The following is a 24,773-nucleotide window of genomic DNA, read 5'->3' as shown; positions in this document are numbered from 1 at the left end:
GTTTGAGAAAAACTTGTATCTGCTTCCAAGGTAACGTCAGTGCTTTGGGAACATGCCCTCGTTTCCCCTTAGCATGTGTGACTGCCCCTTGGTCTGGGGGACTTCCTCCAGCCTCCACCAGAGGGCCTTGGTCCTGCACGGGAGAGCCACCTCCGCCTTTGAGGGGAAGTCAATTTATCCATCCTTCTCCTTTAAGGCGGCGATGGAGGCATTGCCCTGGGCGCTGGGCCGCTTCACCTGGGCCAACAGATTTTCTCCAATTGTGAACCGGTTCCTAGAAGTATCTCATTGGCTGCCATCCCTGGAATGCATGAAATTAGTACCGTGTGCCATATATATATATATATATATATATATATATATATATATATATATATAAAGTAATTTGCATATTAATGATACAAAACATAGGCCTGAGCTCTTGATCTCATAGTCTGTGCTTTCTCCTGAGCTGTACTTCATTTCGAGTTTCTTTTGCCCAAGAAGGTGACAGAGCTCCCGGCTCACTCCCTTGCCGGGCCTGGGGACCTGAGCAAGCCCTGTCCCTTCCGTGTCATAATGAGTAGACAGTGTTAGGTCATTACAGCTAGAAAATTGTGTTTTTGCCTCGATAAGTCACTCCTTCTGCAAGGAGGACGCGGGTTCACTCTGAGTGACCAGTTCCCATCTTGCAGCCTTCCCTGAGTTACAGTGTGTAGGTTTGATGCTGCCCGTGCAAGGCCTGATCTCCACCCTGGGAAACAGCCCTCGCAACCTGGGCCTCCCATTGTGTCGTCTCAGTCTCACCCCTGTCATACAGTTCAAAATGCCACTGCTTTTGTGCCTCGTACATCGTGGGAGCTTAATCAGTGATTCTGGAATAAAATAGACGACTCCTTTCGGCCCGTCCACGTTTTAGCTGTCGCTGTCTCCTTCCCCCACGTTGCTTACGAGAACCGAGCTTCAGTCCAAAAGCAAATGCACTTTGTTGCCTGAGAACACGGATCCCATAAAAGCAAACGAAGGGGAAAGCAGAGGAGATTGCATGTCCCCAGGCCTGTTACCTGATTCGTACCCACGTCTCTTAGATCTCCTCCCGCGCTGCTTCGAGTCCTGAGCACGCGCTTCCCTTTCTGTGCCCCCATAAAACACTGATCTGCTACCACCCGATCCGTGTGGGGGAGAGGAAGATGGGAGTCTCTGTGTACCCGTGCCAATAAACTGAGCGAAGTTCTGGGGCTGTTCTTGTGAATGAGAGTTCTGGGATGTCATGTAGGTAGAAGAGGCGAATTGATAGCCCTTGAGAGTGTTTGTAACGTACAGAACCCACATTCAGTTTGATTTAATACCTTTGTGCAATTTAAAATGTCATCCAAGAAGAGGGCCAAATGCCTGGAGCATCTGCCACAGCCTGCGGGGCTGGCTGACAGGTCTGCACCGGCTGACCGGCTCTGCGGCGTCTTGGAAAGATGAGATGTGTTCTAATGAGCAGGTTATAAATATCCCCGAGTTATGTCATAGGTGGTAGCGGCGCTCAATGTAAAGGGACCGGCTGGGGAGTGCGCCAGCTGAGCAGCAGCTTTCAGCGAGGACAAGTGGGGCCTGGATATATTGACCAGGATGTTACTCAAGAATCATTTGTCCCTTAATGAAATGTGTCACCAAACACGTCCCTGTGAGGTGTGTGGGGCAGCGGGATGCGATGTGTTCTGAGCCGCCGGCAGCTCAGGTTCCATGCTCATACAGCTGCTCCCAGAAGGGGCCTCTGACCCTTGGCTTCTCCGCGGGCTTGGAGGCGGGGGGTGGGGGAGCACTTGATGGATTTATTGGGCGGTAATTTATGTTTGCAAAGATGCAGCGTGGTTGCTTGGTGGAGCCCCGCATTTCTCACACCTTTTCTCTCTGTCTCACCCATAAAAATGGCAAGTTACAAGTAGCCTTTCCCCACACTGCATGCGGTGCCTTGTGGATATTTCTGTTGCCCAGTTGCCACCCACCTTTTAGATGAAAAGACAGATTTCAGCGCCACTCAGCAGAGCAGGAAAACCACGGAGCCACGTAAGGATGAAGATAGACTCTGGCAAGATATCTTGCTTTTGCGGGGCGGGGAGAAGGGAGCCTCAGAATTGATTTTCCAACTTTTGTTTTTGTGAGAAAATTTGGTTGCAGAAACACAAAAATCCATCAATCCTAGGTCATGTTTTGGAGATTTGAATGAAGATGGACGGGCACATTCAGGATAATTGTTGCTTAAAATATAGCCAACAGCTTTTATGTAGATAAAATGCATTGAAATATGTGTATGAAACATTTGATGTTAATACACGCCAGATGGAAACCCTGTCAAATTCTGTGTGCACACAGGAACTTGACCAGAGGAGTGGGGAGGTTCAGAGAGCTCCTCAGAGCGGTCGAGACGAGAACAACTCAGAACCTGCGAATGGTAAGTATGGTGAATGACTTGACTAAGTGTGATCTCTCTCCTCTCTCTCTCTCTCTCTCTCTCTCTCTCTCTCATATATGTTAATAGATATAGTTTACATACCATATAATTAATTGTTTATAGTCAGTGGTTTTTAGTATATGCACAGGATTGTTTAGCCATCACTAATATTTCATTTTAAAAGGTTTCATCGCCCCAAAAAGGAACTCCATAGCCATTAGTAGTCAGTCTCCATTCTTCCTGTTCTCCAGCCCCTGGCAATCACTCATTTACTTCCTGTTTCTATAGATTTCCAGCTTTGGGACATTTTATATAAATGGAATTATACAATATGTGGTCTTTTTGTGACTGGCTTCCTTTACTTGGGATATTTTTAAGGTTCACCCATGTTGCAGCCTGCACCAGCATTTTGTTCCTTTTTATTACCAAATAGTATTCCATTGTATGGATATAAGACACTGGAGGCCCAGTGCATGAAATTTGTTCACAGGTGCGGTCCCTAGGCCTGGCCGGCCATCAAAGTATGAGCATCTGGCATGGAAGGGCAGGTCCCAGCTGACCTGTGGGCCCTGGGCAGCACCTGGGCCCCCGGGTCCTCGTGCGCCCCCCTCTGCCTGAGTCACAGCACCTGAGTCCCCACATGTAGGTGTGGTGAGCGTGGCGGACACTGCGGGCCAGGGCGCAGCGTGGGCCTCTGGGCTGCCCAGCAGTGCTGCATGGAAGCCAAGCAGGCAGCGTGCTCTCTCCTAGCCAGCCTTGCAGACCGGCTTCTGTGCAAACCCATGGGGAGCCCAACTGGCCCCTGTGGTCCTGGCGGCTGTGGCCCGGCTCACCCGGAAGATGCTGCGTGGGTGCGGGGCGGGCTCCTCATGGGCACCTGGCACCTGAGTGTGGGGGCTTCCCTAGTGCACGAGCCCTGTTGTCCCAGGGGAGGGTAGCAGGGGGAATGAGAGTGAGCTCAGCAGACACCCTGCATTCTCACCACACCTCCATCCCCATCACCCTCGCTCCCAGGTAGCCAGAGAGAAGTCGCCGATGTCTGCCATGTTCCGCCATGTTCTGCACTGCACCCTGGTGGTCAGAGCACGTCATAGTGAGCGGTCGAACTCCCGGTCAAACGACCGCCTGAGGGGACAATTTGCATATTAGGCTTTTATTATATAGGATTTTACCTATCCATTCATTAGTTGATAGACGTTTGGGTTGTTTCACTTTTTAGCTGTTATGAATAATGCTGTTGTGAACATTCTTATACAGGTTCTTATGTGGACATATGTGCTCATTTTTCTTGGGTATGTACCTAGGAATGGAATTGCTGGATCATATGGTAACTCTATTTTTAACATTTAGAGGAGTTGCCAAACTCTTTTCCAAAGTGGTCGCACCATTTTACATTCTCGCCAGAAGTTATGAGGTTCCAGTTTTCCTACACCCTCGACATTTGTTGTTGTCTGTCTTTTTCGCTGTAGCCATCCTGGTGGGCGTGAGGTGCTGTCTCATCATGCTTTTGGTTTACATTTCCCTGATGGCTAATGATGTTGGGCATCTTTTCAGTTGCTCATCTGTAGTGCTCTCTCTTAAACATGAGAAATGCATCCCGTAAGGCAAGTAGAATGTAAGCCCTCCCAGATGCCATTGGGGGAAGGGATTGCTTGTATGCTAATGATTCATACAGAGCAAAGCAGATTAGCCCTTAGCAGTACCTAGTTGTTTAACTAATTATACTATATAATAAAAGGGTAACATGCAAATTAACCCCAAAGGCAGAACGACCAGAACGACCGCTGGACCAGTCACTATGAGGCGTACTGACCACCTCTTGGTCCCTTTTCCTGATGGCCACCCATGGCGGGGGGCGGGGCCAGCAAGCAGGTGGGAACAGCTGACCTCTTGGTCACTTCCCCAGGCCATCAGGCACCTATCACCCAATGGCAAATGGGGGTGAGGGGGCGGGGCCGGCTGCGGGCAGCTGGGGAAGATGGCCCTGATCGCAGGCCAGGCCTAGGGACCGTGCACTGGGCCTCTAGTATTGGCTATAAAACTTAGAAGTTAAATAACAGGTTGATCAGCCATTTGGCTCTCCTTTTGACTTGACTTCTCTCTCTTCCTTTTTAATCCTTCCCTTTCCTTCCTGGAGACATTCATCACACCTTCATAGCTTGCCCTTCAGAGCCATAGCCATTGAGTGAGGGTTTGGGCAAAGGCCTGGTGCTTACTGGGAGCAAATGCTGCCTGTCACCACTGATACAGAAATCCCATGTAAGATCGAAGTTTCTTTTGTCTTCTGTCATCCATGCGATTGTCCTCCCATGATCACAAATCCTTTAAATGCTGTAAGAGAGCATGCCCTGGGGCCAGGCTAACGGATTCCTGTCACAGAAACGAGGCTGTATCTTCCGTTTGATGTCTCCAGAGTTTTAGATGCAGACATATAACTCATGGGGCCAGATGGCTAAGCCATAGGCTTTCCTGGGACTATGGGGGTGAGAGAAGATGGACTTCACACATACCTCCCCCCCACAACAACTCACTTGGTCTTCAATATTTATTTACATAGTCATATGATTTATAGGTGCCTTAAGAAATTCAAAGTATTTCAATTTGTAGTAATTTTTATCCATGTTTTACAGGGAAACCACTGAAAAATATGGATAAAAATCATTGCCTTTTTCCCCCTCATTGATCTACTCCCAACATTCCATAAAACGTTTCAGCTGGTCAATTTAACAGCTTTATCCAAAATTTGGAAGCATAATATAAGTAACTGATTATGTTAGCAAATGTTTTTATAACTTTTTCAAGCACAATGAAAAAGGCCATCTTTCAAAATTGCTTACATATGGAGCATTTGTTCATATTGTTGTCTCTCAAAGATATATATTGATTCATTAAGGAAACGAATGGTTTTTTTTCTCATTAAAAAGAGCGACTGTATTGAATACACTGTTGGAATCTGCCTGCTGCTAACTTTAATGTTATTTTTCAGAATTAGAGAATATCTTTCATTATAACGTTTATGATTTTTAAATTAATATGTTTGAACTTATAAATAGATATACGTTAGGAAGGAAGACAGGTTTCTTTGTTTGTTTTCTGAGAATTACAGCGAAGAGGCCTTGAAAGAAAGTCTGGGTAGACTGGAGCTGCCCCTGGACATTCTCAGCTGTTAACTGGTCAGTGTTAATATGAGAGGAGTAGCCCGGCCGACGTGGCTCAGTGGTTGAGTGTCAACCTATGAACCAGGAGGTCACAGTTCAGTTCCTGGTCAGGGCACATTTCTGGGTTGTGGGCTCGATCCCTAATGCAGGAGGCAGCCTATCAATGATTGTCTCTCATCATTGATGTTTCTATCTCTCCCTTCCTCTCTGAAATCAATAAAAATATATTTCAAAAAAACAAAATGAGAGTAGACCTTTGATCTTGGTTGATGATCCTCCTGTGACCTAAGTTAAACTATTTTAATTCCTTGAATACTTAACCAAAAGTGTGTGAATCCTGGCTGGTATGGCTCAATGGTTTAGCACCAACCTAAGAAGTAGGAGGTCCCTGGTTTGATTCCCGGTCAGAGCACATGCCTGGGTTGTGGGCTCCCCAGTGTGGGGCATGCAGGAGGCAGCCGATCAGTGATTCTCTCTCATCATTGATATTTCCATCTCCCTCTTCCTCTCCCTTCCTCTCTGAAATCAATACAAATACATATATATATTTTTAAAGGAATGTGTCAGAATTCTTGGAGAGAAACTTAAATACAAGGTAGGGCAAAAGTAGGCTTACAGCTGTGAGTAGGGGAAACACGAAGTTTATTACTGTATTTTTTGATTATTGATCATTAATTACTGTGTTACTTTCCATGGGAACAACTGTAAACTTCCCTTTGCCCCACCCTGTCCACATCCCTGTGCCTGCCTCAGAAATGCCAGCTGGGCGGTGCTGGGCAGGACGTGGGAGCCCCATTTTCTAGTTTGCGCAGTGATTCTTAGCCCACCCTCACTGAGAGGCGCTTCCTGGGTCTTATTTCCTGGACCTCAGAAAGCCTCTCCAGCTACTGCCATTCGTCAGACAGGGTTTTCATTGGTCTTAATAGCCATTTGATTCTTTCTAGATTAGCTGATAACTGCAAATGTGTGATAGTCATATGAGATGGAAAGTTGCTTTGTCAAACTCAGTCTGGTGTGAAACCATAGCAGAGAATGATTTAAAAGTACATTTAGAGCAATGCCACTCCTAGATAAATACTCCAGAGAATTGAAAGCAGGTGTTCAAACAAAAACTTGTGCATGAATGGTCATAACAACACCATTCACAACAGCCAAAAGATGGACACAATCTAAGTGTCTGTTGGCTGACAGCTCGGTAAGCAAAATGTGGTGCCGCCGTAAATGGAATAGCATTCAGCCATAAAAAGGAGTGAGGCACTGACACATGCTACAGCGAGGATGGACCTTGAAAACATTATGCTGAGTGAAAGAAGCCGGAAACAAAGGCCTCCCATTATATGGTTCCACTTTAGGAAAATACCCCAGCTAGACAAATCTACAGAGACAGAAGGCAGATGAGTAGTTTCCAGGGTCTGGAAGGCGAGAAATGGGACTTACTGCTTAAAAGGGTTTGGGGTTTCAGTGGGGGTAATGAGAATGTTCTAGAACCAGGGAGTGGTGATGATTGCACAACACTGTGAATGTACTAAATGCCGTTATTGTACACACTTGAAATGGTTAAATGGTGATCTTATGTGAATTTTATTACACTTTAAAATACATACAAAAAAGTGCATTTCATGACTGAGTTTGTATGTAAAAGTTCGAGTCTTCTTTCGGGCCCCTTTTCTTCCTTTCCTTCCTTTAATTGAGTTCATTTGATAGTTACCAGCAGTTTTTAAGCATTAAAACTGCAAGCTAAATGCAACCTTCAGGTAAAAAATAAATGATATGGCTCAGCTGGCGTGGCTCAGTGGTTGAGCCTCGACCTATGAACTAGAAGGTCACGGTTCGATTCCAGTCAGGGCACATGCCTGGGTTCCGGGCTCGATGCCCATTGTGGGGCATGCAAGAGGCAGCTGATCGATGATTCTCTCTCATCATTGATGTTTCTATCTCTCTCCCTTCTTCTCTGAAATCAGTAAAAATACATTTTTAAAAAATTAAAAATAAAACAAAAGGTATGATAGATATTGGTGATCTTGCTGATAATTCCTCATATTTAATCATTCTTCCTGAACGTCATTTGAGCTTTCAGTGAATGCAAGCAGACATCCTTTCTCATCGGTAGGGCACTGGTGAAGTGATGGGTGCCTTTAGAATATGCACATATCAAAACCTACTGTAAAGGTCTCTCTGGAAGGGTAATGCCCGAGGGAATTGCGATCTAGTAGTGGACAAGCAAACTGTGTGGGGCAGAGGTTTTTATCACTTTAGAATCCCTCCATATCCAGAAAATGAAGGTCCTTGTGCCTTTTTTCCTTTAGCATCCTTTCTTGCTCAGCTGCGGGGAGCGCAGGTAATTTTTGCCCATCGACACTCCCAGCAGAAGTCATTAGCTAGACGACTGCAGTGAGTCCAAGTGAAACCAGAGCGGAAGGTTTAAGAAAACAGTTCAGGAATCGTTTAGGCCCTGGAAATTGTGTTCTTAAGAGAGCTTTACACATGGCTCAGTTGGGGATGATAGGAGTGGTTTAATTTCACATTTTTATAGACAGTTAAAGCCAATGAGTCTTACTTGAGAATAATCAAGAAAATTTGCCTTTACACAGTGATTATCGGAAACCACTAAGCTAGTGATTTGGTTGTGTTTAAGTTTCCTCACGGCATTTAAAGAGATTTCACATGGATGAAAGCCTAGCAGAGGTCTCCTCTGGAACATATTATTAAAGAAGGCTCCTTTGCAGGGAAGATCAGCATCCTTTGTCTGCGTCTTGCAGAGCGCTGAGACCTCCTGGAAAAGCTGCTGGTGGATGGTTCTTTTGCCGCCTCTGGCTGATCATGGGCCACCTGAGGTGCAGTGCTTCTGTTTTCAGAAGGGTTTTCTTCTTTCTTCTTTTTTTGTTTTTACCTTTCCTCTTGTTTTGTCATTGGAAACAAACTAACACGCATCAGTCAACAAAATACTTCTTAGTAGAAGCCGCGTGCTCCTCCCCCCATACATCATTCTGGGCTGCTGTGGGCGGTGGAGCTGGAGTTTGGAGAAGGTAGTAATCTGCATCGATTCAGGAGGACCAGGCACCCCTGGGTTTTCACGGTGAGGAAGGAGATGCCTCCCCAACGTTGGACAAAGGCCTCTCTGGATCATTAGCCATACTCCCCACTTGGCCTTCTCCATTGCAAAGGCCCAGGGTCACCGAGAACAGGGCTGTCAGGAGCGGGGTCCCAGGGTGGGGCCATGGAGGACCAGGCCGTGGCATTCTAGGGAGGAAGACAGTCTGAAAATCTACGCTGGACGTCATCTTATCATCAAAGCAGAGATTTTTTCAGGGATAACATCACCTAGGTCAGTGGTCGGCAAACTGCGGCCCCTTGAGTGTGGCTCTTCCACAAAATACCACGTGCGGGCGTGCACGTACAGTGCGATTGAAACTTCGTGGCCACACTCAAGGGGCCAAGGAACCGCATGTGGCTGCAAGCCGCAGTTTGCCGACCACTGACCTAGGTTGAGTAGTGGCTTTTTGTGAAGTGTGGGCTTTAGCAGGCATCGTTTGGGAGGTGATGAAAATATTTGCAGTTCACCTGTTATTTATAAGGGTTTTTGAAAAAGAGCTTAACCTGAAGTTTCACTTGTAAACAGGTTTAGTGTTTCAGAGTGTAACCGAGGCAGGTGGCATTTGAAGGGCATGAACTTAGTTTTTGAAATTGTCCAAATATCTTAGTGTATCCTGTCTTCGTTTTGTCATCAACTGATATAATTTCATCCAAACATTTCATTATGAGCCTTGGAAGAGTGCGTAATACAAAGTGATGACTGAACAATATTGAGCAGACGGGTGACTGAATGATACAAAACAGATTCATGCTATGCCTTTGCTCCTTTGTGTGTCCCAGACCATAGCGAGGCAGCTGGCGGAGATCCTGCTACGGGGGATGTGTGAACAGAGCTACTGGAACCCTCTGGAGGACCCGCCGTGCCGGTCGCCTCTGGACGACCCTCTCCGAAAAGGAGCCAACACAAAAACCTACAGCCTCAGCCGGAAGGCCCGTGTCTACTCAGGAGAGAAGTATGGGAGCCGATTCCTCGTTTATATGTCAGGGGAGGGGGGGGAGCTTTGGGAAAATTCAACGATGAGTAGAAGTTCGAGGGCAGATATTTTTCCCCTGAAAGAAAACCCGATGAAGACGTGTCATTGACCAATTTAAGCGAGGCACCTCATTGTTCCTCACACTTTCAGCAAACGTCTGTGCACCGGTTCGGGAAAGGCTCCCATCTCAGCCGCTGCTATTGGTCTCTGACTTCTCAGTCCATTTATCGGAAGAAGCCCAGCATTGTATGCAGTCAGCGAGAAAGCTAGTTGTAAAGCCAGCAAGTTAACTTTGTACTTTGCTTCCATTCCTTCATCTTTTTGTTTTAAAAAAATTGTTTTAAACTGAATTAGCTATATGAAGGAGAGTTAATGTGCGAGTGATTGATTGGAAGGTGCTGTCTCCTTAGAACTTCTTGGTTATTTTAAGTTTTAAATTTGGGACTCGATCACCTGTGAGGATAATGGGCTAGTGAGCCGCTGTTGCCTCTACCTGGGTCTCCCCAGGCCAGGAAAGGAGGGGAAGGAGGGAGAGAGACCGTGAGAAGGGCAAGCAGGCAGGAACGATGTGGACTTATTCTTGACTTTTCCCTCAGAGCCTTTACTTCCCATCTTTGCCTGTTCTTGTAAGGACAAGGCACGATGGCATTTCAGAATCTCTCCGTGAAGGAAAGGGAACATGTATAAATAAAGAGGGAAACCCTCTCCGGCTGTTGTCAAATTAGAAAAATGGCCAAGAGACCGCAGGCCCCGGAGAAAGCACCGATAGTCACGGGGCAGGGATGGGGAGTGGTTAGGAGGAGGGAATAGATTTTTACTACACGTGTACCTTCTGAAAGTGGTTGCTGCACTGTCAAGGGACAGCTTTTCTCAAAGCACCTGTCTCTTAGTCTTCTTAAGCGTCTCTCTCCCTCATCATCTTGATCAGTTTGCCTTTCTTGTACAAATTCAGACAAGTGAGCATATTCTTAACGTTTTCCCTGGGCTTATTTTAATTTCATTTTTATCCTCCTTTTTCATGGCCTTGTTGAGCCATGAGTTTGCCTAATTCACAGCCTGTTTATTCCTTCGTCCTTATCTGGATTCATAGAACATGTGTTCTTGCCATTCCCAAGGTCACTTTACAATGCTGACCCCTTTTTCTGAACTATTTAGAAGTAGATTTGGGTTCATTTTGAAAGTGATATTTATATCTTAAAAATAGACCCTACATTGGTTTTTTTTCTGCTTTAGATGCTTCTGATAGACAGGCATATAAGGTGCCAGGTATATTGAGGAAGTCAGTTCTTGCTCCCTGCCCAGATCAAGGTGGACAGATGGAGGGCGGGTGGAGGGAGCGCGCTCTCTGTGTGGATGCTGTTCCAGTGTGGCCTCCCCCGTCGAAGGCAGAAAGCTCAAGCTTCTTTATTTCCTAAGCCACTAAGACTCTCCTAGCAGCAGCTTCCCCATCTGTATGGGGAGAACTGTGGAGGCAGCATGCAGATCTAGAAAATGCAGTTACTAGGTAAAGGAACCATTTTCATACCAGGATTGGTTACTGAGTCACATGTTTCATTTCAGACAGATACACACCTGGTTTTTTTAACCATTTTATTGAGATGTAATTCACATACTATATGTACCATTCACTTATTGAAATTGTACCATTCAGTGGCTTTTAATATAGTCATATAGTTGTGCTTACATGACCACAATCAATTTTACAACATATTCATGTGCAAGTGATTGGAAGGTGATCAGCCAAAATCAGCCCAGAACCCCTGAACTGTCCTCCCTACCCACCTTCCTTTGCATTTGAATTTTGGAGTCAGTTCATTTCAGGAAAGAAAAATGCAACTGGGATTTTGACAGGAATTTCATTGAATCTGTAGATAAATTTGATACGTATTGCCATCTTAACATTATTAAGACTTCTGATCCATGAACATCAATTTCTTTCTATTTATTTAGGCTTTCTTTAATTGCTTTCAACAATTTGTAGTTTTCAGGGTATAAAGTTTGTACTTCTTTGGTTAAACTTATTTCTAAATTGGGGTGTGTGTGTGTGTGTGTGCGCGCGCGCGCGCAGTTTTTTTATGCAATAGTGAATTGAATTATTTTCTTAATTTCATTTTTGGGTTGATTCTGTTGATTTTTGTATACCACAATCTTGCTGAATATTCATTAGTTCTAATAGTTTTTAGATTCCTTAGGATTTTTTTTATATATAAGATTATGTCATCTGCAAATAGAGATTAGTTTTGCTTCTTTCTTTCTAATCTGGATGTCTTTTATTCCATTTTCTTTCCTAATTGCCCTGGCTAGGACCTCTAGTACATTGTTAAATAGAAGTGACAGAGTAAACACCCTTCTATTGGTCCTGATCTTAGGAGGTGAAAAGCATCCATTCTTTCACCATTAAGTTTGTTGTTCGCTATGGGTTTTCATAGATGCCCTTTGTCAGGTTGAGGAAGATCCCTTCTATTACTAGTTTGAGTATTGTTTTTTATGAAAGGGTGTTTTAAATCTATCAAATGCTTTCTGCATCTATTGAGATCATTGTATGAGTTTTGTTCTCTATTCTCTTGATGTGATGTGATGCGATATATTACATTAATTGACTTTCAGATATTAAACCAGCTTTGGATTCTTGGGTAAATCTCACTCATCATGGTATATACTTCTTTTATTTGTTGTCAAGCCTGACTTGTTAGTTTCGAGAGGTGATGAAGATATTATTGAGGGTTTTTACATCAATATTCATAAAATACATTGCTCTGTAGTTTTTCTTGTGATATTTTTGTCTAGTTTTAGTATTAGGGTAATACAGGCCTCATAGAATGTGTTCGGTAGTATTCCTTTTTCTTCTACTTTTTAAAAGAGTTTGTGGAAAAGTGGTATTAATTGTTTGATAGAATTCACCAGTGAAGCCATCTGAGCTTTTGTATGTGGGAAGGTTTTCATTACAACTTCAGTCTCTTTACTCATTATAGGTCTATTAAGACTTCCTATTTCTTCTTGAGTTAGTTTTAGTAGTTTTTGTCTTTCTGTAAATTTGCTTGTTTTATCTAAGATATCTAATTTGCTGGCATACCATTGTTCATAACATACCCTTATATATTTTTTTATTTCTATAAGGTTGGTATAGTCGTGTCTTGTCTTTCACTTCTCATTTTAGTAATTTGAGTTTTCTCTCTCTCTTTTTGGGTCAGTATAGCTAAAAATTTTATCAAATTTTGCTGATCTTTTTGAAGAGCCAATTTTTGGTTTTATTTATTTTTTAATTGTGTATCTACTCTCTTTCATTTATTTCTGTACTATTTCTTATTCCTTCAGTTATTACCATCAATTTTTAACTTTCTAGTTTTACATGTTCACAATCCTACTCCTGATTTATTATAAAGAGAGAAAAGCTGTTGGGTTATATTTGTTTTGGGGCTTCTATATTACCAAGGCAGGACTCTCTGATCAGCCAGTTCTCAAAAGGACATTATCACCAATTCACTTGAATACAAAGCAAACGTTAGTGGCACAGATCCTAAAACATGGTGAATTTTTACCAAGTGAACACATGCATGTAATTAGCATCCTGATCAAGAAATAACTCAAAAAGCCCTCTTTATACTGTTTCCCAATGACTATCCCTACCCAAGGGTGACTCAATCCAGACTTCTATCATAAGAATATGTCTGGTTCATCTTTGAAACATATATTAAACTTTTTGTTTAACTTCTTTTGTCTAATATTATATTTGAGAGATTTACCCATATTTTTGCATATAGTAAGAGTTTGTTTTCATTGCTGCATAGTATCTATCCACGTTATTAATATACTCCAATATATTGATTTATTCTACTTGTAATGGACTTTTGAGTTGTTTCTCCTTTGGGGCCAAGAAGAATAGTGCTATGAACATTCTCCTGTGTTTCTTAGTGCACATATGTGTGCATTCCAGTCAGGTATCTCTTTCCTTTCATTGTATTCCTCCTTATAAAAAGTATTTGTGGTGGCTTAGACAATTAAATGCAAATTAGACGAAAATAAAGAATGCAATTAAAAGCCACTATTCTGCCAGGAAGTGAATGGTGAAAAGTTTATGGAAAGCTAGGAGTGCCAGATATTTTGCTTAACTTTTTTGTAGGCCTGGGAGGAGAAAGTAGTGATCACGGAGTACTAAATAGAGGTCTGAACCTCCTGGTAGCCAGTGCAGAGGTTGGGGTTAGTATGAAGACGCTGTTTTAAGTATAAAGATAAGGGTTATTAAGGGTCAGGAAAATGACATAATGGTGGAACTGAAGCTGTGTGAGCGACCTACATGCCCGTACCAGTGATCGAACTCCTAACCTGGATACGTGCAGCCGGTCATCGAACCTGCCACCTTTTTGCTATGTCTGTAGTGTGTCTTTTCTGGAGGAGGGATTATTTCAGATCATCTAAAACATTCAGTTGTTTGTTGTTTTGTTCATGATTTTTACAAATTCCTGTTTTTGGATAACAAGTGCTATTGGAGGTATTTGTAACTTGCATTTCCTGGGCTCTCTTTTTGCTCTTTGGATAGCTTCTTTTGGTGCATGGAAGATGCTAGTGTCAAAGAAAAAAATCACTTATTTGTCATGGTTTTGCTTGGGAAGAGATTGCCGCTGTCTCCCGAGCTCTCGTGTACACGGGCCAGCTGGCCCACCTTCGGGCGGAGGCCCGTCCTCTCACCGGGAGCACGGCAGACCTTGTGCAAGGCCATGTGCTTTGCAGGACTCGCCCAGTCCACCCACGGCACAGCTCAGTGTGCTGGGGCTGATCTGAGTGAAGGGCCCTTTTTTCTTTGTTATGAAGGAATTTGACCAAGTGGAGTGACAGGAAAGGGACGAATTATGTAGAAGCCTAGGTAACCTCCAGATGGGATCGGCCGACCCCTCATAATCAAGAGGCACTCGCCACGCTTAATTTAAATCTCTTCCTCTCTCGGACCTCATCCTCCGGGCAAGCCCAGGACTGGCGGTATCATGGGCCTTGGCGTATTTGACAGACAGTGCGACTTGGGCTGGGGCTGGGGGTGCAGCCATCCTTGGCTTTGATTTTTCAGCTCGTATCTGGCTGGCTGTGGATCAGAGGCAGTTTTCTCCAGGAATTCCCCAGAATTCCTTTAGCCAGGCGTAGTAAAATGGTCCAGACGCCATTGCTGGACCTGGGAGCTGATGTCATTGTTTACAAACCAACTTTCTCCTGGGTGAGGGGTGCTCCAGGCCCTCCTCACACCTAAACAGCGCTGCTTTGACACCTGGAAGGCGCCCTTGATCTTAGGACATGCGCCCTGTCATCAGTTGTAGAATGGCTAGATGACAGAAAGAGGACATGCGTCTGGATCAAGTTGGGTTACCTCCTTCTGTACTATTGCTTCTACCACATACAGTGCCATTTTTCAGAAAGGGCTGTGATTCTTTGAGAGTAATCATGACTACTGTTAATCAACGAGGGTTCTCGCCCCTGTCCCCTGTGTCTTCTGTAAAATCAGGTAAGGAGGTGGTAAATGCATCTGAAGTACTGAAAGAGCAACTTGCCTGAAGGTCAGCCCGTGAGGTAGTCATGTGGCCAAGACTAGACCGCAGCCTGCCCACTGGGAGCCCAGCAGCCCTGCGCGGCCTCCTCTGCCAGCCCCCAGCCCAGCTCCCGGAGCTGGTCCTCACTGCCCGCTGATCCCATTTTCTCCCTGTCCCCTTTTATCCCCCACCCTGCCCTTCAGTCAACTTCCTCTGAGGTCTGAGCATCCCCGCATCACCCCTGAATCTTGGGCCCCAAGAAGAGAATGTCACAAAAGGGAAGTCCCCAACAATTTTGACTTTGAACTCTGAGCTCCATGCTTTCCTGAATAGGGAAGAGGGAAGGAATGGCCAGAAATGGGTCTAGAGAAATTATAGTTATTGAGAGGGCATTCCAGTGTGTTGTTTTTTCAGGCAGGCCTCTTAAAACTACCCTTCCTCCCTCCCCGCCCCCACTTCTCCCACCAGCCCTGAGAGCTGTGCAGCTCCTGGGTCTCCATCTTGCCTGGCTCCAAAGGAAGGGGAGAGGAAGTGGAATTAAAATCAATGTGCTACTTGTTAGCAGCTCTGGTAAAAATAACAACCGCGCATTTAAGCAGTCTGGATGGCTCAAGTGGAATTTGGGGATTATCCATGGCTGAATTGGCTGGTGTTAAATCACAATTAGCATGGGCTCTCTCTCTCTTCAGTTAGTCTGGACAATGCAGGACTGGCTAGCCATGAAAAATGCTAATGATCGCATGTAAGCACAAGCCAGGATATCAGGAAACGATCGCTGGGTGGACACACACACACTCACACACACCCCACTCTTAATTCAAAACCCGTAGGCTCTGTATCTGAATTTAAGGAGGAAGAAGTATTCCATCTTCTCAAATCTCAGGTCACCTCAAGCTACCTCTTTAAGGAAGGCACTGCCGATTCCAGAATCTTGCTCTTTGTTTCCTAAACGTTAGCCTTTTCCTAAAAGTTTAGCCCTGCAAGAGCGATAAGATCCATTCCACAGGTGCTTTTCTTACCTGTAGGGAAGTCAGACTTGTGAAGAGTACGAGGCACGATACTTTTTCTGTCTTGCTTTTTATGGTCCTTTGATACAACATAAAAGTTGCCAACTCTTCAAAGAGAGCAAGTATTTATAATAATTTGGAAAACATTTTTTTTTTGCCATTGTGTGTGTGTGTGTGTGTGTGTGTGTGTGTGAGAATCATTTCATCTCTTAAGTTAAATGATTGTAGTCTTACCCCCTGAGAGGATAACGTTACTTTTTATTTAGTCCTCTCCACAACATCCAGGAGGTTTTTACTAACCAGGTTCATCTTTATCGCACTCCTCTTCCAATTCATGAAAAAGAGTTGAGTTTGGCCCAGCTGTGGTAACACTCAATTCTACTCAAAGGATTCTAGAGCTTCAGATCGGGGGGCGGGAGGAGGGGGTTGTTGAAGGGTTGTGGTGGGGGGGAGAATGCTATACGTGTTTTTAAATGCTCAAAGCATAAAATATAGGGTATAGATAATGCATATTTGGGTTCTATTTAGTTTTTATTGTTCTCTATTCCTGAACAACATCGTGCTTAAGAGCTTTTTCTAAAATCCAAGATGTCAGAGTTCAGCCAGATTCCATAAAACTGATTAATAAGACAGCTAGATCTTGCATGCCACCCCATAATAAAACACAAGGTTAAGTAAGATAGCTCACTACATTCTTACAGAATTCTAGGAATTATTCAAACTCTAAAATTTTTCCAATCTCTTATTTCATCTTAAGGACAATGTAAGATGTGCCAGTTAGCAAGAAAGCGGTAAAAAGGAGTACTGTAATCACACCTCCATCGCGCGTTCAGGAGAAAGCTCGGAAGATAATGTCAGTTTGTAGCCATCTAAATTTCTGCTTCTGTCACAAGCTTACATGTTATTTGGACTTTCAAATTGGTTTTTACAGCTTTACTTCATCCTGCTGCCTGCTATTAAAATGTATAGTTAGAACGTACAAATTCCATAGATTACCATAGAAATAAGCAAATTAACTCAAGTGTCCAGATTATACACTGCTTTCCATGGGGTCTATATAAAAAATCTTAAAGCTTTTTAGCATTCGTCCTGCTCATAGTCAGGGATTTTGTGTTATTTTGAGATTGCCATATATCAAAGCTGGTTTTCTTTATGCAGCATTTTTTGTCCTCAAGAAAATACCGAAGAAGCCCTGTTGTTATTGCTGATTAGTGAATCCATGGTAAGTAGAATGTGTTTTTACGTTTTTGTCTTCCCTATTCCTGAAGTCCCTTTTTTGATATGGCTGCTGCATCAGTATAGTGACCCTTTTCCTTGGGAGAAAAAAAAGATGGGATGCCTGGTGGGAAGAAACAGTAGAGGCTTAAAAGAAGGGATGTTTCTTCTTGGACTGGGTAGCACATTCCTTGGTCACCCCGGAGCATGGAGCTTCTCTTCCCCGAGCAATTACTAGGCAGCTGAGTTTATTCCTTTATCCACCAAGTATTGCTGGAACACTAACACAAGCATATACTATAGGTAAACTATAGCTAAATTGACCACAAAGATCCTTGCCAGGGGAAGGAAGCCCCCAAGGGTCACCTTTCCGAGCCTTCTCGATTTGCCATGGAGGGAGGGAGAGTTTGGAGAGAAATCACTTGTGTGTTTGAACCTCTGGTTTTCAGATGAAATTGCCTGGGCCTCTACACAGGCCCCTTCCCCAAGCTCCCACTGCTCCCGGGCACTGCACGCCCAGTCGGGGCGGTTCACTCCTGTCACCTGGCTCTGCTGCTGGGAGGGCGCTTTTGCCAGACCCTAAATTCCTCCGAAGTGTTTTCTTCGTGTTTGGCCAGGATATCACATCTGAGGTCTGGAAGTTCCTTGCTCATCATTTATTGGGTTTCCACTCTGTGTATCTTCAGGCGTGACAGCCCTGGCTTGCATCTTTCAGGAGTAATGCGTGTTATAGTGGTTATGCCTTGGCAAGCCACTGTGTGCCCAGCACCTGAGCAGAATGGCCAACGCCTGGGACTTGGAAGGACCTAGAGGTCCTCATGCCCATTCACTCATTTTACACGTGGGGAACCCGAGGCCCAGAGCAGGCGCCTGGATTCCCCGTGCAGCGGTCTTCCCGGTAGGCCATACTGTCCCCTCCCACATCCCGCACCGCACCTGGCAGGCAGGAGGACAAGGGAGGAGCAAAAGGAATCCTAGCCGAAGCGAGAGAAGTGTTTCCTTCTCACCCAAGCACACGCTTTGAAGGGAGGTCTGACATGCACTCAGGTGAGAAAGGCTGAGAGATGAGCCAGAGAACGTGCGTGTGCCATGTGTCGGAGGGAGGGGTCAGGAGGGCCGGGCTTGGTCTGGGAGGACAGCTTCCTTAATTCAGAGCTTCGGGTTTTCTTGTTCTGTGCAATGGCCCAGAGATGTTTACAAGAGCAAGACTGCTTGAGTTACCGCTTCTCTCTCCTTGGAAGCTCTTTGACGTCATTGGCCTGCCTTCCTCCGAAGGAGACAGGTTGCCCCGTTGGCTCACCTTTCCCGGACTGTCAGCTGGTAACTTAGCACGGTGTCATTTACACCCTCTCCTCTGCCCCGGCACAGTCGGGGAAGGCACGCATGGGGACGGCCTGGCACCGCGGTCGGTGACACGTCTCACCGTGCTTTGTCATCAGTTCTTCGACGGGGGCAGCTCGTGGTGGCCTCCTCGCTGGCACTCCTGCACCCGGAGCTGGACTCTTCGCAACTTAGCAGTCAGTTTCCTTGGTCAAACCTGGTTGGTTACATTGTAGAAGTTCTGGAAGCATGGGGACAGTTCTGATGGGAAATATTGAGTTCCATTGTCAATCATGTATTCGTTTGGAATCTGGAAAACACGGCCCCCTCTCTAAAATGCTGTGTCCTGGGGGATGATGGCTCCATCTCTCCTGCTCCTTCACTGAAGCAAGGAACTCATAGGCTCAAAATGGAGAGCCCTCTGAGACAGGTCTGTCTCTGTGGTATTTAATTTCTGGAAATCCCGTCAGGGGCTGGTGAAATCCAGTGACATCAATAAATATGAAGGGTGAGGTTCCCAACCAAAATGATTATGTTCCCTCTGTAAGTCATTCCATGATTATGTAGGTAGAAACCTAAATTAAGTGGCTTTTGGAAGCCCCTTTTTTTCATGTTCCTTGACTCCTTGATTTTTCTGTTTTTGGACAGAAAAAGAATGTGCTCAATTTCAGAACCAAAATGAGAATTGCTTGTTGTTGTTTTTCTTGGTACTTGGGAAAATTGTATTTTTTGTTGGTTCTGACTTTATCTTAGAAGCATAATTTGTCCATAGTCTCTCCACGTACAAGAACTCATTGGGAATTGTACTGCTTTCTTGCCTCAAATTAAATGAGTTTTCCCCAGGAGAAAGGAGTCATTGGGACTATATTTGTACAACCGACACTGATACAATACTCCGGGATCTTTATTATTTGTGGATCAGTTTAAGGTTCTGTATTGTACTCTTTATTCAAAAGAAAACCATAGGCTTTCTCTAAAAATTAAAAAAAAAAGAATGCATTTGGCATAACTTGAAAATTTCTCTTAAATAGTATTTTGTTTTGTTCTCTTCCAGGCGTTGGTCTCAACATGGAGCATTTATAGCAAATAAATTAAATGAGACCACTTACAGCAAGCCCTGTTTTCCTCCCGAGCTTCTTTTGTTGGCTGAAAAGCCACTCCTAACAAGAAAAATTTAAGGATAAAATCTTCAGAATCAGGCTTATTTCCATAGGCGATGACTCACTTTGAAGGAAGTGGCCTGACATATATTCTTATTTGTCTTTGACATTTAGGAGCGAGGAGTTTTGAAGTGAGTGAGTGCTGATGGGTGGCTAAAAGCAAATGCCCCCGACTCACAAAAAGAAGCCCTTTAGCCTCATTAGTGAGAGAGAAGGTGCTCGTAGTCTTTCTGAATGTCAGGCAGGAAGACAGACATCAGCCTCCTCGGACAAGCGGCCCCGTCTCATGTGACCACTTGCACAGGAAGAGCTGGGGGTCTCTTTTCGTGCTCCCAGGGACGGTAGATCTGGAGACCTCTGGTAGTTAGCAGGGGAGAAGGACCGGAAGATCTAACTATTGATTCTAACTCCCTGGGAGGGGAGTGGGGGGGTGGAGAGGAAAGGGAGCCAGTGGTTAGAGTCTCCTCGCATGGGTTTGTCTGGAGGAATCTGTAGAGAAATTACATTTCAAAGGTAATGAAAACAGGTTGCTGTAAGGAGCCTTTGATGTCTAGATAGATGGGATTAACAAGCTTGAATGTGCCTGCTGTCTTCCTTGCTAAGCAGTGGCGATGTGAAATAGGCAGGTGTTCTCTTGAGTCCTCTGTGGTAATGTCTTTAAAATAAAAATCTGTTTGCTTCTTGCTGTCACTTACACATCTGCTTTGTGCTTCCCTAAACAAGATCGGATTGGTCTTTGTAGTCTGTGCCAGCGAGGATGTCACCGAGGGACCTGAGTGTGCCCTCGGGGTGGAGGAAAAGTGTGACATGTCTCCGTAGGACGATGGAACGTGGTGCCACCATTTGGTGATGGAAGGGTGGGGCCGGTGACATACAGCAGAGCGGGATCTGTGAGTGAGGAGCAGCAGGGCCTGACCTGCTGGGGGATCTGCTGCCCCAGAGCACAGCTGTGCCTGCAGCGAGCCTGAGCCCAGGAGAAATCTCCCCGCTTTGCACTCACTGGCTCTTAAATCTCCCTCCACATACCTGCCAACTGGGACACGTGTCCTACAGGATCGCACCTCCAGGCCCCCCAGTCTGGAGAACACCCTGTACCACGTGCTGTGGCGCTCTGGGGAGTTTGAACAAACAACCAGAGGCGACAGACCCCCTTCCCCATCCCCGCCCTTGTCTCCAGACCCTGCTGTTAGGGCAGGAGGCCGAGGTGGCCTCCCGAAAGTGAAGGCTGTGTGCACGGCTGGCTCACCATCTGCTTCTCTCCTCCGTGCTGCTTCCAGGCCAACCGGGACGCCGTGCTGAGCAGGATCCCCGAGCACAGGAGCGACCGCCTCATCAGTCTGCAGAGCGCCTCGGTGATCTATGACCTGCTGACCATTGCTCTCGGGCGAAGAGGCCAGTTTGAGATGCTGTCGGAGGTACCGCCCTCGCGTCGGGATGGCTTCCAGGCGGTGGGGGGTGCTGGCGGTCTGAACGCAGGGACAGCCGAGGGACCTGGTCCTGAACCCCTGTCACCAGCAGGCACATGGCTTTGGGTTTAGCTTTGGTTTGCTCCTCTGTGAAATGGAAATGGGGCTAAGCCAGTGGTTGGCAAACTGCAGCCCCTTGAGTGTGGCTCTTCCACAAAATACCACGTGCGGGCGAGCACATACAGTGCGATTGAAACTTCATGGCCATACTCAAGGGGCCAAAGAGCCGCATGTGGCTCGTGAGCCGCCATTTGCTGACCACTGGGCTAAGCGATCAGGTGGGGGCAGTCACTGGTGGTCACTTCCTACCAGTGGTCCCAACACCCACTGGCTGTGAGTTTGGGAGGGAAGGCAAGCATTTCTCTAGCAGTTTCTCTTTCAGTGTAATTTCCACCATACCCCAAATCACCCATCTGTGATATTATTTCCTTATAAAACGGGCTGTATTTGATTTAAAGCATCATATGTGACTCCTGCTGAAACGGCAGCTGTGGGCACAGGGTCTCAACCGGCGAGCTGGGACAGGCTTTCCTGTCAACCGCGTCTGCGTTCAGAGGGACCCTTGTAGCATACGATCTTGGGCGAGGTGCTGTCATCTCCTTCCCTCCGTTTCTCAGAAACATTTGGGATGGAAGCTTGACTTTTATCTTGCGCTGTGGTTAAGCATAACCGAGCTGCTGCCCAGAATACCAGATTCCACGGTGGTAGCGGCGAAATAAGTATAAGATCATTTTATCTTTTCTTTAGTGAAGTAAAGAGAAAGAAAGAGAGAAAACAACTCATTTGGTTAAAATGGACTTTTCCATGTTATTCATCTTTCTTTTTCTAAATTTATACACATTGCAGCAGCCTCTGGGCAGGAGGACAGGGAATGAAATACAGTAACAGATCTGCTGAAATCAGATAAGCGCGCCTCGCCGTCCAGCCTGCGGAGCACGGCCACATTGCCCGGAGCCACGGACAGCAGTTGAGCCTGTGTGGCCTGGACCTTTTTTTAGGCTTCGGTTTGGTGACTGTACAGGGCAATGGTTACTCGTTCTTCAAAAAAAGCCCTTCACAATCCAGCTAGATAAGGCGATCTGTCCTGATGTTCCTGTTACTCCCCGCACCCCCCACCCCCTGGGACTGTGCCCAGGCTTGGGATTGGCCTGGATTTGTCACCGCTCCTGGTGCTTTGACTCCTGGGACCCTCTCCTCCTGGCCAGCTTAGTTCCCACGCCCCGCATCGGCCGTGGAGCCCTCTGCGGGGACAGGGCCCCCTAGCCCATGGGGGGTTCTTCGAAGGTGAACCTTTGCCCTCCAGATGAACCACTGGAAGTCTCTCTGGGTCCCAGGCTGAGTGTGGTCACGGGTCTGCTCTCGTGACATCTCGGGGCCGCACGACCTTTCCCCGGCTTGAAATGGCCTGCGTCTGGGACAGGTGTGAGCCGCGGGAGGTGCTGCCTTAGTCACAGGCTGGTGGCCCCTGCCCACAGGCTTCTCGTCATGCCATGAATGACTTGAGGGGGGCGGCTGTCACCTTAGCAGCATTCCTCTGCCAGGTGGCGTTCCCGGGCCTGTGTTTCCTCCTGGCACGGAATGCAGCAGCCTTGTTTTCACCAGATGACTTTCCTCTTGATGTCGCATTTAGCTGCCATGTTGTGGCAGTGACCTGGCGCCCACGTCACTGGCTGGTCCCGTTGGTTGTCCGAGCCTTTGCGGTTCCGAATTTCACTGCAGGAGGCACATTTAAAGCAATGGCGACCTTGCCAGAGGTTGCCTGAGGAGCTAGAGTAGAAAGGGGGCAGGGAAATGTATCAGGGCATATCCCTGGGAGCCTTTTGAGTTCTGTACCGTATCTGAGCTGTTGATAAAACAGAGGACACTCATGTCTTCAACACATATGTTTGCAGTCCCCTGTTCTCTGCCAGGGGCTGTGATTCAGGCCGGGACACCTGAGCCAGGTGCGGTCCCTGCCCACCAGCAGCTCCCAGTCTACGGGGAGGCAGCCAGGCCACATTGCCACCTGGTGTGGCTGGCGCTGGGGAGGCCTCCCCGCGGGGTCTGCATCCAGTAATAAAGGATTCGAATACTTGGCTTCAACCTTTCTTGCTATTTCTACTTAGTTTTGCCGTTAGAGCTTCCCCAAGCCCCGTGGTCTCAGATCTGAGTGAAACAGGAGGGATTGTAGGTGGAGGGTGAACACGGTGGCCCCTGGAGACACGGTTCCATCTCTGGAAGCTCGGTCACTGAAGGGCAGGCATGGTCGCCCTCACTGAGCTCGGACCCTTCGTCTCAGGCCACATCTTACTTAGGGTGTCCTGCTTCCCTCATTTGTTGGGGTTTTCTCTTTTTTTCTTTAATCCTAATTTTCCCTTCCATTTTTCTCAGCACTTTAGGTTGAAAGACTAACCAGATTTTTTTAAATTGAGGTAAAGTCATATAACATAAACATAGCCATTTTTAAATGCCCAATTCAGTGGCATGGAGTACATTCCCACTGTTGTGCAACTATCCCCTCTATCAAGTTCCGAAACATTCTCATCGCCCTAAAAGGAAACCCGACCCACTGAGTGATTTTTCTCCATTGCCCGACCCCCAGGTTCTGTCAGCTGCTCATCTGCTTTCTGACTATGGATTCACCTAATTTGGGTATTTCACATAAATAGAATCATCCGGTATCTGACCTTCCGTCTGGCTTCTTTCACTTAGAAGGCTGTAGCATGTGTCAGTACTTCATTCCTTTTTTATGGTTGGATAACATTCCATCGTATCACAGTTTGTTTATCCATTTGTCAGTCGACAGGCATTTGGCTGTGGTGTATAGTGCCGCTGTGGGGGCAGCTGGCATTTAAACTTCCTGTGTTACTTCTTTGGGCCTGCGATGGTTAGTGGGTATCATTATCATCGCTTGGCATGGTGGTATATTCTGTTTCCCCTTCTGCATCTCCTGCACCGTGCCAGTGAGCCTTCTAAACCAGGGATGGGCATACCACCCTTCTGTTAAGAAACATTCGATGGCTCTTCCCCACTCCCCTTTTTTTTTCCCTCTCTTTTAATTTTGTTTTGTTTTACTTTTTCTCCCGTAATGAAATCTACTTCATTGTTTATGTGTCTGCCACATGCAGCAGCCCTGCAAGAACCAAGCAGTACATATAAATATGGAAAGAAAATAAAGGTCACTGGGAACCCCACTCTCCTGGGGTCATTACCTGCCCATTGCCTATCTTTCCTTGTTTGCCTTCATGAATGTACATTTATGGACGTGTAAACAAGTGGGATCGAATCGTGCATGTTTTATTGTGGATGTTCCCAGTCATTGCTCTCCTTGCATTGGTATCCCTGCCTCCGTACCCCTAACCCCAGGCCAGCACCTTGGGCATCCTGGGCACAGGCCTAGAGAGTTTGGCCTCGAGTTCTGCCCTGCCATTGGCCAGTTGTGTGATCCTGGAAGTTATTAACCTCT

General features: G+C 46.0%; 1 protein-coding gene across 7 annotated transcripts in view; it reads left to right on the top strand.

The window, feature by feature from the left end:
• The window catches only part of TTC7B (tetratricopeptide repeat domain 7B), a 188,684-nt gene that overhangs the window by 72,419 nt on the left and 91,492 nt on the right, over positions 1-24,773 (top strand). For all 7 annotated transcript variants that reach the window (XM_036315440.1, XM_036315461.1, XM_036315451.1 and 4 more), the window contains 4 exons: positions 2,344-2,422; positions 9,454-9,626; positions 17,326-17,389; positions 21,140-21,277. In XM_036315440.1, the coding sequence (XP_036171333.1) occupies positions 2,344-2,422; positions 9,454-9,626; positions 17,326-17,389; positions 21,140-21,277 (454 nt within the window). The remainder of the gene's footprint in view (positions 1-2,343; positions 2,423-9,453; positions 9,627-17,325; positions 17,390-21,139; positions 21,278-24,773) is intronic.

This window comes from Myotis myotis, unplaced genomic scaffold (genome assembly GCF_014108235.1).
Source record: "Myotis myotis isolate mMyoMyo1 unplaced genomic scaffold, mMyoMyo1.p scaffold_m19_p_1, whole genome shotgun sequence".
NCBI classification, from domain to species: Eukaryota; Metazoa; Chordata; class Mammalia; order Chiroptera; family Vespertilionidae; genus Myotis; species Myotis myotis.
This window is presented reverse-complemented; position numbering and strand designations above follow the sequence as displayed.